This window comes from Euprymna scolopes, chromosome 39, assembly GCF_053919585.1.
Source record: "Euprymna scolopes isolate OS-2025 chromosome 39, ASM5391958v1, whole genome shotgun sequence".
In the NCBI taxonomy this organism is placed as follows: Eukaryota; Metazoa; Mollusca; class Cephalopoda; order Sepiida; family Sepiolidae; genus Euprymna; species Euprymna scolopes.
The window spans coordinates 38,462,969-38,480,529 of NC_136520.1; the positions used below are offsets into that span (position 1 = coordinate 38,462,969).

General features: G+C 33.4%; 1 protein-coding gene across 2 annotated transcripts in view; it reads left to right on the plus strand.

Annotated features, from left to right (window-relative positions):
* Nucleotides 1-17,561, plus strand: part of LOC145263762 (polypeptide N-acetylgalactosaminyltransferase 5-like) — a 231,481-nt gene that overhangs the window by 198,344 nt on the left and 15,576 nt on the right. For both annotated transcript variants that reach the window (XM_080120794.1, XM_080120793.1), the window contains 3 exons: nucleotides 10,162-10,347; nucleotides 12,911-13,039; nucleotides 14,925-15,014. In XM_080120794.1, the coding sequence (XP_079976920.1) occupies nucleotides 10,162-10,347; nucleotides 12,911-13,039; nucleotides 14,925-15,014 (405 nt within the window). The remainder of the gene's footprint in view (nucleotides 1-10,161; nucleotides 10,348-12,910; nucleotides 13,040-14,924; nucleotides 15,015-17,561) is intronic.

Genomic DNA, 17,561 nt, shown 5'->3' on the forward strand with positions numbered 1-17,561 from the left:
AACGTCAAACACGTTTACACATCGGAGCCACACGTTGTATGCAGTGTACGTCGCAAGGAACATAAGACGAGTAATAACTAGACTCCTTTTTTTTTGTTTTGTAGCAACGACGTATATTTCTTCATTTCCCACAACGCGTGACTTCTCGTTACGGCCGTCTCTAACGTGATCGTCTTGTCCGACGCCTGTCATCTCGAACGTCGTTTCAAACGTGCTATCGGGCGTGCTTCTAAACGTGCTTCCCTGTCTGTTCCTATTTACAATGCCTCCCCACGGGACAGAGTTAGACACCAGGGTCGTTTTTTAATGTGGAGAAAAGGAACAAAAAGCACATGTTCTTTTTTCTAGTCTTTTTCTTTATCAGTATAGTGACGTCATTCCTCATTTTGTATGCATTTGCATACGCGTGTCCGCGCTCTGCTGCATAAAACAAATTCTCTTTTTTTACTTATCTAGATTTTTAAAATATAAATATTTTCTGTCTTCTGGCCGTGAAAATGACTGTCAACTAAATTTTCTTTAAATTAATAAAACGAATGTCACCTTTTGAAATATATTTATTTAAAATTGTACTGTTGTAATCTACGAGATAGCATAATTAGATCTTGGAACAATTAATTTGAAAATGGGTAAAGTTGGATTATTTTACCTTACCGACATCATCTTTGCTGTTTCTATTATTATACGAGGGGCGTGCAATAAGTAATGCCCCTGACCCACTTCCCATAGCAGTTGTTCTGTTCATTACTATTTATAAATTTTAAAAGTCACACATTTTAATAACTTTCATTCCTGTTACAGCTCACAAGGAGCTTTCACACAGGTCATCAACGATCTCATTGTGGTGTTCCCTGGAAGCTGAGTGACAACAAGTCTCCCCAGATTTTCCAGTACTCTTCACGTCTTTCGATAACATTTGAAAATAAATTTGCATTATCGCAACAGATGGTTGCCATTGATTTCTTGTTGGCAGCGGCCATTGGCCTTTACTGGAATTTGAGTGGCAATAAGCTTTCCCAAGGTTCCAGTTTTCTTCACATTTATAGAGTGGAAGTCTGGTCAGTGCTCACTCTTCGGTCTTTCCTTCCTCCTTGATTACTTGGCTATTCGGTCTCACTCGTTTGGGGGAGGCAGTGATGTGATAATGGGGATGAAAGGGGGTTAGAGAACTTATAGGTATGCAGCTGCATGTTCTTGGTTCCATGTAGCGCTTCATGTTTTGTCTGTGTAGCAGTTTGTCTCGTCTACGCTTGTGGTTCGTGTGTATTAGGCTTCACATTCAAGGGCTTTCCTTAATAATTCATCTGTTTTCATTATTGTTGTCCGTCATATTTTTCCAGTCATTCCTCCAATTCCAATTTCTCCCATTCTTTTTTCAAAGTTTTTCGAAATTGTCCCTCGTGATCCTACAATTATAGGTGTTATTTTGATTTTTTTTTTTCATCTTCCATATCCCTGTCAGCTCTCCGGCTAACTCTTTGTCACCCTGTGGTCAGCTGGAACAGCAAAGTCTACGATTTGACAGGATTTTTCTTTTTTATTAATTATTACTACATCTGATCTTCTTGCTTGGATGAGTTTATCAGTTTGTATGTCCACGTCCCATAGGATTTTGTGATTCTCGTTTTCAAGTACTGTTACCGGCTTATGTTTGTACCACTTGTCTGTGGGTTTGAGATGCAGTTGTTTGCATAATTCCCAGTCTACTGCCCTCCTCACTTGGTCGTGTCTGTTCTTTTTGGCCAGTTTGCATTATTATTATTATTATTATTATTATTATTATTATTATTATTGTTGTTGTTGTTGTTGTTGTTGTTGTTGTAAACATCTATCTAAGAAGACATTGAGCACTTCATATATATATATATATATATATATATATATATATATATTGAGCACTTCATAAATATGTGTGTGCGTGTGTGAATGAATGAACGAATATACGAATATAACAATATACCTATATTCCAAGATCCAACGTTTTATCTATCTTAATCAGTTTTTTCAACATATCAAAACTTCGGTATAATTTACAGACCTGTTTCGTTTACGGAGAACAATCAACATTTTTATGTTAATAATAAATTTTTTTATGTATATTCATCAGAAAAGAAAGAAAAAAAAAACAGAAATTCTCTGAGAAAGAAATAAGCATGACCATATAATGTTGAAATTGTAGCATATAGAAGAATTCACATCGCATTTTTATTTGGATTATCATCTTTGTATAAATCGTAAAGCTATTCATATTTTTTTCTTATGAGTTTAAATGATTGTTAACTGGTTGTAATCTACAAAAAAGATTTTTTAGGAAAGCCCTAAAAAATATCTTAATGACCTCTGAAGATTGGACTTTCTTTATGATCTACGGTTCGAATTCTTGCAATGCAGAGGCAGAGCTAACCCCTCTTTTCCTTGATAGAGAAAAAGAAACACGTATTCAACACCCGAAGAATGTCGCAGGGTGGAGGAGCGACCGAAACGGTGTGCAATAACACCCAAGATGAGAATAATTGTTCGATTAATCAAAACAATACAAACAAAAAGAATTCTATTCTATTTAAATTACTAATATCTATGTTATATCAAATTGGGTTATATCTGCGAAGGTTTTGTTTGTGGGTACAAAACTAATTCTCTACATTGTAAACGTATTTCATATTTAGAAGCAACCAGCTTAGTTTTATGAGGGGGCGTTATCGCATCGTTTAGTATTCGTATAAACTTAAATCGTTTAGTATTTTCCTATTGGTTACAGAGTTCAAAAATATATATTTAAAAAATTAATTATATTCAAATGGTTACAGAGTTCAAAAATATATATTTAAAAAATTAATTATATTCAAATAAATACATACTAGACAGTATGTATTTATTTGAATATAATTAATTTTTTAAATATATATTTTTGAACTCTGTAACCAATAGGAAAATATAAATTATAAGCTAGTTAGGGCTACACCTCATGGCTTTCGGAACAAGATCACAGTGTAGTATTTGTTCTGATGCTACACTTCATTTTTTCTGTCTTCGGTCAGTGGAGAAGAAATCCTTCATGATCGAGACAATTTTTAATTTTGTTCCTATCCGGCGCCCATTTTTGGGAAGCTGGATTTTTCCTACATTAAAAACCGACCTTGAGTCTAACTCTGCCCTCGTGGGGAGGTAAGTAAATAGGAACATCTATAAGTTAATTCGTGACAGAAAGGTTAATTTTTATCAAAATAATTGTATCGATTACTTACCGCCCAAGGGACATAATTAGCTTAGAAATTTACTCAATTACGTCCCCTGCGATTAAAAATAACTAAATAAATATCGACCCATCTTTATTCATGAAGTTATCAGTATAAAAGGTTTCGGCGCTTCTACACTATTGGGACAAGATTTCGGAAATCGTAATACTGAATTTCACATGAAAACAATGGTATCTACGCATTCCTTGTATTTTTAAGATGATTATATCCCAAAATTAACAAAATCGAACCAGTAGAAAATTATTTGTTAAAGAAAAAAAAAGAAAAAAGAATTTGATGAAAACGATCGTAAGACACAGGAGAGCTCCAAAGAGGGGTAATTTTCCGTTTTGATTTAAACAATATGGCCGAAATTTTTCATCGGCTAACACGATTAAAGTTGTTTTGTTTAATAATTCAGTAATACTCAGATAATTTCGACTGTATGATTTGGAAGCTACCATTGTAACTTATTTGACAAAAAAAGAAAAAAATCACTTGAAACCATTGTCTTTTTTTTTTTTTTTTAATCTGAAAACTCCATTTATCGACGACAAAATCTCGTCCCAATTCTGTAGAAGCGCCAAGGTTTCACTGTACTTATGGAATATTTTAATTATAAAATATTTTAATCAAGTTACTTACCTAAAATATAATGACGTCGGAAATATTATTTCTATGTCTTTATTTGTTTGTTTATTTATTGTTTATTATTTTATTGTGCTATTTATGCTTATTAGTATAGGCCCTGTCGGTGGGACATTAGAATACACCGACTGCCCCCCTGCAAAGGGTAAAAATCCCTCAATGGGGGTCCTGGATATGACCTTAAACTATATCCAGTGGTGAGGCCCCAGCTTGTGGGCTTTGGGGACTGTGGAACCATCCTTTGATTACCATTGCTCCCAGGTCCACTCTGCCTCGGAGTGGTAGTACCTGTTAGGGTCCCAATTATGGGTTAAATAGAAACCGACTTGAAAACAACAAATATATTCTATTAAAAATTTTTTCTTCCGAATCTTTGGATTCGGCATTAAATAACCCGAAAAGGGTTGATATGCCGTAAAACAAAAACAACCAACCAACCTTATTAGTATAGGTCCTCTACAGCTTTATTTTTCACTAGAAATTTTTAAAATTGAACAAGTAACTAATAAGGTAACTAATTGCTTGCGTATATTTTTGTGTATTAGGCTATTTAATTACCTACTAGTTACTTGTTTAATTGTATTTTAAGAATTTCTAGTGAAATATAATCGCAAAACGGATTTCACCCAAGTCATTTTTGTGTGTGTGTTTGTGTGTGTGTGTGTATGTGTGTGTGCGTGTGTGTGTGTGTGTGTGTGTGTGTGTGTGTGTGTGTGTGTGTGTGTGTGTGTGTGTGTCGTTAGAATGCAAATCGCAATAAATCCAATTTGTTTAAAGTGAGACATGGAAAATCACAATCAAAAATTGATTAATCAGAAGTCAATCAATTTTTGTTATATTTTTGATTATGATTTTCCATGTCTCACTGACTTTAGCAAATAGGGTGCATACCATTATAACTATTTGCTAATATTTTCTCCTCTGAAGAGACGGTAGACATCGAAACCCCATAGGATAAGTAGATAGTATTTCTTAAGTATTTGTTTTACTTAGAATAACAAAAATCTTTGATATGAAACTCAAACATTTCACTTAAAAAAAAAGGTTCTTTAAATTCATTGAATCAATCATGAATTTGATTTATTTGCTCTATCTTGTATATCGAGCAATTCTTATTTAGATGGGATAATACTTATAGAATATTACTGCCAGTAATATTTTGTAATTCTTATAATCACAGGTTTCCATACCAGCTGATTGTTAGATAGCTTTATTCTGAAGAAGTATATATATATATATATATATATATATATATATATATATATATATATATATATATATATATATATATATATATATATATATGCGTCTATGCTGGTAAATCTCGCACTCTTGGAGAATTGAAGACTGCAATATGTGAAAATAAGTGACGAAACTTTAGGGAAAGTGGAAGCTAACTTTAGAAAGCGGCTTCAAATTTATGCTCGTGAAAATGGCCATCATTTGTCAGAGATAATTTATATATATATATATATATATATATATATATATATATATATATATATATATATATATATATACACTAGCAGAAGTACCGGTCGTTGACTGGGTTCAAAAACAGCCTACAAAAAATGGACTGTGATTGATGAAAGTATGATAGGTTATGAAAAAGAGGGGGTTGTAAAGAGATAGGTTTTGATACTCAAAAATTTTACCCTAAGCAAAATATGATGAAAGTAAAGATAATTTTCGCGAAAATATATTTTTTCATATCGACTTTGTTTCCATTCGTAGCCAAGACTGACCGACAAAATGATGTTTCCTTACAAAAAGAAAATGTTATATATATAATAATATAAATATACAAGAAATAAATGTTACCACAGTCAATAAAATTTACTTTTATGGTAGAAAAGTTCATTGGTTTGTATTTTTAAGTAGTTTGTAAAAAAATTTTTATTTTTTAATTCACGGACCGGTTTAAAAAAAATCAAATTGGCAGCGACTTTGAAATGGAGAGCCCCGTTTTCAATTTGAAGGAAAGGCACCTGAGCATTCTGTGTTAACAATTTAAGAGAGTTTCGTCAACGTTAGGAATATTTATAAACATATTTTAATGTTTTCCGTTATTTTGTGCTTGGGGAATATTCGATTATGGCACGTGTAGTTTATATAAAAATTCATTTAAGTAGTTATCGCCTCAAATTTCGTTTTAATGCCGGTTCGCTGAAATTATTTCAAGTAAAGAGCATTAAAAACTATTTAAAAAAAAAAACATGAACTGAACCTTTATATAGTATAGTAACATTTTTTCTTGTATATTTATTTTTTCGAGTAGTCGTTTGTGGGCTTTTCTGCTAAACACTCTTACTAAATAATATCGACGAAATATCGAAAAACAAAGAAACAAAAACAGTTTTGAAAAATAATGAAGCTTTACTTACTTTAGTAAAATAATCCGAAACAGCAAAATGGGATATTATCTATTTTCGAAAGAGTACCACGTGCAAGTGGAGAAGAAAAAAAAACAGAGTTATGCAAAATTTGTGTCGAGAATTGTCTAAAGTTCTGACTTTTTTTTGGGGGGTGGGGTTCACTTTAATAAGAACATAAATTTATGAGGTGATTTATTCGACACAATATGATTCAACTAAAAAAAAATAAATAAAATCTAACGTGAATTAAGATTAAAGTTAAGGTGTTATTGTGGACCCTCACCCCTTTTAAAAAACATTGTTAAACTTTGTGACATATTTACATTCTATGGAGGTCAGGCGCGAATTTTATTATACCATATTTCTTCAAACTGAAACATAATTATCAAAGTATATTTACGCAAATAGATATGAAAAGTCTTTGTCAAAGTTTGTGCCATATTTCCATGGAGTACAGGCGCGAACGCAGACCCCACAATTTTATTATACCATCCTTATTTAAGTTGAAACATATTATCAAAGTATTCTTATGTACATCTATATCAAAAACACTTGTAAACTTTTTTTTTTATTTACATACTTTGTGGACCAGGCGCGAACGCAGACCCCACAATTTTTATGAACCACCGTTGCCAGATCAAACATACCCATTCCTGATCCTCGATACATCTTCTATCATTATATGTAATCAGTTTTTTAAAATAGTCAACCATATAGGAGCCTATTTGTGACCACACACACACACACACACACACACACACACACACACACACACACACACGGAGAGATTCAGCTTTATATTATAGATATATATATATAATATAAAGCTGAATGTATGTGTGTGTGTGTGTGTTTGGTCACGAATATGGTTGACTATTTTAAAAAACTGATTACATATAATGACAGAAGATGTATCGAGACACAGGAATAGGTGTTTGATCTGGCAGAACGGTGGTTCATTATAATTGTGAGGTCTGCGTTCGCGCCTGGTCCACAAAGTATGAAAATAAAAAATTTAAAAATTAAAAAAAAAAAAAAAACGTTTACAAGTGTTTTTGATATAGATGTACATAAGAATACTTTGATAAGTATGTTTTAACTTAAATAGGGATGGTATAATAAAATTGTGGGGTCTTCGTTCGCGCCTGACCTCCATAGAATGAAAATAGGCACAAACTTTAATAAAGACTTTTCATATCTCTCTGCGTAAGTATACTTTGATAATTATGTTTCAGTTTGAAGAAATATGGTATAATAAAATTATGGGGTGTTCGTTCGGACCTGACCTCCATAGAATGTAAATATGTCACAAAGTTTAACAAGGTTTTTTAATATAGATCCGCAGAATATTGTGATAAGTGTTTCAGCGTGAACAGGTATGGTATAATAAATTATGGGGTTTATCTATTTTATTTTTACTTTCATCATATTTTGCTTTGGTTTTAATACCCCCAAATTCAACCCAAATTTACAACCCTTCCTTTTCATAACCTATCATACTTTCATAAATCAGAGTCCATTTTCTATACGTTGTTTTTGAACCCAGTCAACGACGGGTACTTTTGCTAGTGTATATATATATATATATATATATATATATATATATATATATATATATATATATATATATATATATATATATACGATTTCAATGATTTAAAAACATTATTACAATGATCCAAACATAATTCTCAATGAAAAACCAAGACACGGAATAATAAAATAATTTTAAAAAATACAAATTGTTGGTGACTACTCCCTTATTTAAATATATATATATATATATATATATATATATATATATATATATATATATATATATATATTCCAGATAAACATTGTTTAAAGGTGAAACATCCAATGAGTTTAACGAGGTTTATACGAAAGTGCTCAATACCAAAGTAGAGCAATATATACATTTTATTTATTTTTTGCGTGGGCATTTAGGTATCGCACCACGGGATTTGGGTTTTGTAACAGCAACATCTCCTCACGAAGTCTCTAGCTATTTAGAACGTTGACTGAAACATATTTATGACTGTGTAGCGATACCTAAATATTTATGTAGAAAATAAATAATAAGTATATGCATATATATTATAAAATTCTTTTCGGGGTACAAAATTTAATCATGGCTTACTATAGACCAATTAGCATGATGATTTAAAAAATTTTAAAATGAAACTAAAATCTAGCTAACTAGGTTTCTATTCCTCGCTCAACAGAGCTAAATGGAGGAAAATTACGACAAAAATTTTTTCATTAATGTGCCGGAGGAGAAAAATAAATAAATAAATAAATAAATAAGAACACCGAAAAATAAGCGGGAAAAGAATTACGTAGAAATCGAATTAAGTTCTAAGATATTTTCTTTTTGATTGCAAAGAGACGGTCTCAAGGACTTAATAAAAGTTTCTAGAATTCTTAGATGAAAAGGTGAATGCGACTTACTGAAGATCGTAAACATGCCAGCATTGAAATTCGTGGTACACAAATGGTTATTTGTAATCTCTTATGACTGATTTGATTTCTATGCAATTTTTCCCCCGCTTATTTTTCTCTTATTTTTTAAAAAAAATTTTTCTTTGTTTACTCTCCAGCCCATATTCATGAGAATTTTTTTTATCGTAATTTTCCTTGATTGAGCTCTGTTGAGCGAGGAACGAAACCTGGTTAGCTAGCCTATATTTTCAGTTTTTAATTTTTTTACTCATCGTGTTAATTGGTTTATATATATATATATATATATATATATATATATATATATATATATATATATATATATATATATATATAAATGTAACTGTTGGTTCGTTCGGAATTGTCTGAAAAACCACTCGACGGGTGGCTTCCACGTTTTGGTACAATATGTTTACTATATCCATGTGTGTTTTTATATATTTCTTTTTAATTATAACATTATACTTAATTTTTCTATGATAAATAGGTGTTTTTCTTTGTACCGAGAGGCCATTTTTTTATTTGGGGACAATTATTTATTACCGCTTCCTGTCACGTGACCAGTGTTACAATTTAGCGGTTTTCCTGCTAGATCTGGAGATTTCATTTGCAATCTAGCGGGGAATTCTAGAAAATCTGGAGATATTTGGTACCCACACACCCGCATTAGATTATTAAAAAATAAAGAAAAGCGATTGAAAATACTTTAAAACATAAAATAAACTCATTCATGTAAGTAAAAAAAGTAGCATTTATTGCCTTTGGTAACAATTATTTATTGATTATTTGTTTTGTTTTTCACCTTTTTTTCGACTAACCATTCTTAAATCTCACTATAAAATCGATTTTTCCAAGTACATTTTAGGTGGAGGGGCATTCCAACCTCCGAAGGGGTTTGTATTACTGTACACATAGATTCGAAAAAGTTGTCAAAAAACAAATATATAACAAATAAATGTTATCAAAGGCAAGATAAGTTACTTTTCTGCCAAACTGGATATATTTTTCGTGTTTTTATTCAATGTAACATATTTATTCAGCTCAAAAAACATACAGTGTTTACCGATGTATTCGAAAATTCAAGATGGCGTCTCACACCCTCTTTAACACCGTAAGTTTGGAAAAAGGTGTTATAAATAAAAAACTATACAAAATACTATTAAAAACCCGCCGAATATATGTCAACCTATGTCACAGTAACATATATTGAGCGAGTTTTTAACAGTATTTTATCCGGTTTTTTATTTATAACACCTTTTCCCAAACTTACCGTGTTAAAGAGAGAATCAGACTCCATCTTGAATGTTCCAATACATCGGTAAACACTGTATGGTTTTCGAGCTGAATAAACATGTTACATTGAATAAAAACACGAAAAATATATTATTATTATTATTATTATTATTATTATTATTATTATTATTATTATTATTATTTAACAGATATGGATGTGTGGAGGAACATTGGAGATCTTGCCCTGTTCTCACGTCGGTCACATCTTTCGAGGGAGCAGCCCGTATTCGTGGCCAAAAGGAATGGCCGAACTTCGCACCAACAGCATCAGGTTGGCCGAAGTGTGGATGGACGAATATAAGAACGAATATTACAAACGCCTTGGTTACAGTCTTGTATGAAAATATTTCTTCCCTTATATTATACTTTAAGTAAAATTCAGTTTTGATAAGCGGTAACCTAAGTGCACACCATTGTCTAGGACGAACACTCGCTTTTAATTTCGCAATTTTTAAACCAGTGTTTCTCAAGTTTCCCTTTCAATCCATTGCGAGTTCTTGATGACCCGTCTCTTCATATCAAATTAACGTTCTTATTTCTCCCTTATCCTTCACTTTAATGCATCTAATGAAGTAGATTGGATAGTACTATAACATCTAAGCACTACGTAACGCTATGAACATAATCATTACAGAAATATTAAAGTTTACAATTGATCATTAATACATTGGCTGCCGGTGAAAATCATTAATTAGTTATATATTATCAGCTCGTTCAAACAAACTGTCTTTTCTATAACCCCCCCCTCTCTCTCTCTCTCTCTCTCTCTCTCTCTCTCTCTCTTGAAATCATGTGAGGTAGATCCAGAAATTGTTTCAAACCTTTATTGAGTATAGGTCCAGATGTTGTGTTCTCAGTATTAGCTTGGCTACCGGTGGAAATCATTAATTAGTCATATATTATCAGCCTGCGTCTTTACATGTTCAAACAGACTCTTTTCTCTCTCTCTCTCTCTCTCTCTCTCTCTCTCTCTCTCTCTCTCTATCTATCTATCTATCTATCTATCTCTTACTCTGTCTGTCTGTCAGTCTCTCTCTCCCTCCCTCCCTCCCTCCCTCCCCCCTCTCTCTCTCTCTCTCTTTGAGTCATGTGATGCAGATCCAGAGATTGTTTCAAACCTTTATTGAGTATAGGTCAAGATGTTTTGTTCTCAACACTGAGTTATATATACAGCTATCAAGTCGCCGTAATCCTTATAGAAACATTAAAGTTTGGTTGATGGACATTCTCTGTGTACTCATTCCTACACTAATACCGTCCTGTAAATAGTTGCTTGTTTAATGTTATTTAATTTCCTATCAGTTACTTGTTTTAATTTATTTAATTTCCTATCAGTTACTTGTTTACTTTTATTTAATTTCCTATTAGTTATTTGTTTAATTTTATTTAATTTCCTATTAGTTACTTTTTTTAATTTATTTAATTTCCTATTAGTTACTTGTTTTAATTCATTTAATTTCCTATCAGTTAATTGTTTAATTTTATTTAATTTCCTATTAGTTACTTGTTTTAATTTATTTAATTTCCTATCAGTTACTTGTTTACTTTTATTTAATTTCCTATTAGTTATTTGTTTAATTTTATTTAATTTCCTATTAGTTACTTTTTTTAATTTATTTAATTTCTCATTTTAAGAATTTCTAGTGAAATATAATCGCAAAACGGATTTTCCCAAAACATATTATGAACGCACGCGCGTATGTGTGTGTGTGTGTGTGTGTGTGTGTGTGTGTGTGTGTGTGTGTGTGTGTGTGTGTGTGTGTGTGTGTGTACTTCGAATGCAAAACGCGATAAATCTAATTTGTTGGTTCCTCGACAAAAGGACGGTGGACCTGTAAACTAATCCTAGTCTGTTTGTCCGTTTCTCCGTTCGTCTGTCTGCACTTTTCGCAATAACTAAACCTTGGAATTTTTTGAAATTTTGTACAAACGTTATACAAAATTTGTAAATTTTGTACAAACGTTTTTTTGAGTAAAAAAAAAGTAACAGAACGGATTTTCCGGGAAAACTCCGATTGTACCCCCCCCCTAGAGGTGGCTTTCAGGTTAAAATGGCTAAAATTGACACTTTTGTGCTTATTAAAAAAATGATGCCTTGAATTTTTATAAAACTTTCTGAAAAGTTGTAACTAACTGATTTCTATATAATTTTGTTTTTCTATACTTTGCAATAACTCTTGGGTGTGCACAGGGTCTCTTTTAGGGCTAATAAAAATACTCCGTTTTGGGGACTATTTTATCATATCTGCCCCAAATTTTCTGTGTATGTCTATTTAGCAGTTTAGCATGGTGCTGAACTGAAATTTAAATATTTTAAGGCCTTGTGGACTTTGAGGGCTAAATGGGGGAAAATTATGAACTTAGTCAATTTTTTTTTTTTTTTTTTGCATGGTGCAGAACTCAAATTTACATATATTAAGGCTTAAACTGTACCGTTTGTTTATTTGCACCAGGATTTGACGTCCCCTGGGGACGTTTGGGCTAAATGGTAGGGGAGGGGAGGGTTAATGCTAAATTTAGTCATTTCTTTTATGCCTCGTTCACTGTGCCATGCTTCACTTGTTTAAATTGAGACATCAAACAACAAAAAGACGAATATATTGAATCTAAACGTCGACCAACAATTTATTGATAAAATACAAAATAATTGAAAACAAAAAGAAGTTATTCCCGGTATAATATTATGTTAAACATGAATTGAGGTCGAGTATCGAAAAACAAAACTTCTTGTAATGATAGTTTAGTGATTGTGAAGCAATGCAAAACGTATTCCATTATGTTTTCATGGACACAGTCACATTTATCTGTTGTATAATAGATGTGCGCATCTATTATTATTATTGTTGTTATTATTATTATTATTATTTATTATTTTTTTTATTTATTTATTTTTTTTAGCCTAAATTTGGTGATGTTTCCGAAAGAAAGAAATTAAGGCAAGATCTGAAGTGCAATAACTTCGACTGGTACCTCAACAACGTCTACCCGGAGGCCCTATGGATAAAGAATACTTTAATCACTGGTCCGGTAAGTACCTATTTACTATGCCTCCCCACGGGACAGAGTTAGACACCAGGGTCGTTTTTTAACGTGGAGAAAAGGTACAAAAATAAAAATTGTTCTCCTCCACCGAAAGAGAACAAGAAATAGAAGTGCAGCATCTGAAGAACAGATACTACACTTTGAGATATTAAATCTTTTATTCATGTTAAAAAATACAGTCAAAATCAACGATGAACAAAAAACTTAGGCACTTGATACTACACTTTGATCTTGTCCCGAAGGCCAAGAAAAGCGGTAAGTAATAACAATTACAATTACTAATGTTATTAATATACGGTCGTTCAATTGAGGCATTGAAAATGACATATCAAACTTATGTGTAACAGACCAAATAATTACTATTTTAAATGTGCGCGTAACAGACCAGAGAAATGCTATTTTAAATGTGCACGTAACAGATAAAAAAAAACTGCTATTTTAAATGTGCACGTAACAGACCAGAAAAATGCTATTTTAAACGTGCACGTAACAGACCAGAAAAATGCTATTTTAAACGTGCGCGTAACGAACCAGAGAAATGCTATTTAAAACGTGCGCATAAGAGACCCGAAAAATGCTATTTTAAATGTGCGCGTAACAAACCAGGGAATTGCTATTTTAAACGTGCGCGTTAGAGACACGAGAAATTATAGTTTTAATGTGCGCGTAACAGACCAGAAAAATGCTATTTTAAACGTGCGCGTAACAGACCAGATAAATGCTATTTGAAACGTGCACGTAACAGACCAGAAAAATGCTATTTTAAGCTTAAGCGTAACAGACCATGGAATTGTTATTTTAAACTTCAATGTAACAGACCAGTAAAATTCTATTTTAAAAATGCATAAAAGACCAGAGAAATGCTATTATAAACTTAAGCGTAACATATTAGAGAAATGCTAATTTAAACTTAAGCGCCACAGACCAGAAAAATGCTATTTTGATGTTACCCATAACAAACTAGAAAAATTATATTTGAAGCTGAACAGACCTAAGAAATGATATTTCCATCTTAAGCGAAAAAGGCCAGAGAAAGGTTATTTTAAACTTAGATGTAACAGACTATATAAATGCAATTTTATGAAGCATAATAGACCAGAGAAATTATATTTTAATATTGAGTGTAGCAGACTAGAGAAATGCTATTTTAAGCTTAAGTGTAGCAGACAAGAGAAACGCTATTTTAAACTTAAGTGTAACACACAAGAGAAATGCTATTTGTAATTTAAGCGTAAAAGACAAGAGTAAAGCTATTTTAAACTTAAGTGTAGCAGAAAAGAGAAACGCTATTTTAAACTTAAGTGTAACAGACAAGAGATATGCTATTTTAAACTTACTTGGAACAGACAAGAGAAACGCTATTTAAACTTCAGATTAGATAAATTTAATTTTAGACCAGACAAATTATATTTTAAACTTAAGTGTAACAGACAAGAGAAATGCTATTTGTAATTTAAGCGTAAAAGACAACAAAAAAAAGCTATTTTAAACTTAAGTGTACCTATTTACTATGCCTCCCCACTGGACAGAGTTAGACACCAGGGTCGTTCAGACCAGAGAAATGCTGTTTTAAACTAAAATGTAAGAGACACCAGAAATGCTTACATACCAGAAAGATGATGTTTTTAAAATGCTTTACTAGAAAGGGTATTCTTCCTTGTATTGGAGAATACGGTTGTTTCATATTGGCATCAAATAACATCTGAAAGCTGTGATGAAGGGTGTTTTCCCGAAAAATTTAAGATCACGATAAAAATGATGACTAAAAGGAAAACTTTTTGTTCTATGTAGGACTTTTAACCGTTGCAGTTCTTCGATTAAAAAAAAATATATAATAATGTATTGTTCTCTTTTTCTTTTTTCTCTACAGTTAATGAACAAACTTACTAAGACGTGCCTGTTTGTACAAAATGACAACAGATTGGCGATGGCCATGTGCAGCATTCATGAACCTACTTTGGTAAAGATCATCAATTTTTTTTTTTTCTGTAGAAAAGGGAAGAGAACATCCATCGCATCTATGCCTTTGTTCAGTCTCGAGAGACAAAGGATACCCCCTGTAGGGGCAGCTGCGCGTGTAATTGTGTAGCAAGGGTTGCGCAATCTCCAGCCAAACTTCTCCTGCATCGGCACTGTTTAAGTCCAGTGCCAAGAAGTCCAGGACGTCTAGAAACAATGCCGAGATAAACAGAGAGCACATGCAGCACCTGGAAGTCCCAAATGGTCACCCATCTAGTACTGACCATGCTTATCTTTGCTTAACTTCGGTGATTTGACGGGAACCAGTGCATCAAACGTGATAATCCCGTGTGTATGTGTGTGTGTGTGAGTGTGCGTGTGTGTGTGTGTGTTTGTAAAACAGCACTAACCCTATCTGGATTTAACCGGCTTTCTTCCGAAGGAGGGAAGTTCCATGGGAGTATGAAATTCACGAGCGATCCCCAGTCGTATGTATATCCCCGTTAGGGGAGATGACGACGTTAGGTTTTTGCAACTCTTGCAGGCAGGTGTCGACGTCCTACACACAACGCCTGAAATTCCCAAATTAGTCGCCCATTTTAGTAATGACCAATCTCAGTTGCTTAACTTCTGTGATCTGATAGGAACCGGCGCGTCCACATGATTATGCCGTAATCCATCGCAACAGTACTGAATTTAACAGTTTATTTTTTCGGTGCACTCAATTTTCTGTTTGTTGGAGATATAAGTTGATGTATAGCTATGCCGGTCGTCGGTCGAAACGGGACGGGAATTTTATTTGTGTACTCGTTTGCCTGGGTGTTTGTATCAAGGTTTGGAAAATGTGGCACGATCTGCAGAACATTTTTTTTTTTTTTTTTTTTTACACAGTGATCACCACTTATCAAGGCCCGGAAGCCACTCAGGGATAAGGGTTATTGCAAGTACATTACGTTAGTGTGGAGATTTGCTGAAGTGTTTACTTAAGGGGGCGGTTCATTAGGAATTTGTTAACATTGGATTTGAAGACATCCAAGTTGTAGTCCGGAGGGAAGCAGGCAGACGGAACAGAGTTCCACAGGCGTGCAGTTCTAAGAAAGAAGCTAAAATAAACGAGTTCTATCGATTTGGTTTTCTGGGTCTTGTTGAAAGGGCAAACATATTGTAACCCGTCATCACTGCTATGCTATTGCGTCCCTTTCGTTTCATTCCATTTTTGAACACCTTCTCAATCCCACCCTTTTAAAATAGAATCCCTATATGTTTGATACGCCCCTTTCGACACATCTCCCCCTTTCAAAATCCTTATTTAACCCATAAATTATAATTATTTGTACTCACCAGGAGTTCTCACACAGGCAATTATCATAGATTACTCACTGACAATAACCGGTGGTGTTCCCTGGAATATGGGTGACAACAAGTCTTCCCAGATTTCAAATACTCCCCACCTCTTTCAATAAAATTTGCGAACGGCTTTGCGTTATCATAACAGCCGTTTACCATTGATTTCTCGCTGTCAATGACCATTGGTCTTCACTGGCAATTAACCTTCCCAAAGTCCCAGTACGCTCAGCACTCATCCAGTGGCGGTCTAAACTGTTTTCTTTCCTTGGTCCTTCCATTCTCCTTGACTCTTCACGACTACTTTGTGTGGTATTAGCCGGCACTGATACTATTTTGGGAGGGGGTATAAGATTATTATTATTATTATTATTATTATTATTATTATTATTATTAGGATTTCTAACCCGTTAAGCAGCAAGATCCCACTTCTTCACTATTGAGGTCCCAAGATGCTGGAAAGCCTAATACTCTAATAGCGTCTTCTATTTCAGTGCTAAGCTTAGGAATTTCCTCTCTGTTTCCTGCTTCCCCGACTATATTAATATACAGAAGCTTAAATGTAATGCGAACATACATCTCGCTGCTAAACTCCCCAAAGTCCCCTGTAGACACGATTCCAAATAGTAGTCCCTTATGTCCAAGTGGAAAAGTGCCTTGTTTGAAGTGAATAATATATTAAAAAAAGAGATAATCATCAGACATTACTCACTGATAATACCAGTAGTGTTCACTGGAGTCTGAGTGACAACAAGTCTCTCCAGATTTCCAGTATTATCTGCTTATTTCGATAACGTTTGCCTTATCGCAACATCCACTTACCATTTATTTCTTTTTGGTACTGAACATTGGTTTTCACTGGGATTTTGGTGGCGATAAGCCTCCCCAGCATTCTAGTACTCTTGGCACCCATTCAGTGAAAGACTGGTCAGTGCTCTCCTCCTCTTCCTCCTCCGTCTCATCTTTCCATCCCCCCTGATTCATCACGACTATTTCAGCAGTTTTTATCATTACCGACCGCTGTATAATCTCGGTCTTCCCCTTGATTTCAATTTCTCCTAATACTTTTCCAGTTTTTCCCCGTTCATAGTGCTACTACAATTATTTTTTCATCCTCTTTGATCTTCACCTTGTGATTTGCTGGACCGGCAAAATCCACAAGTTACCAGTTGCTTTCCATCATGTTAATAATAATTACGTTTGG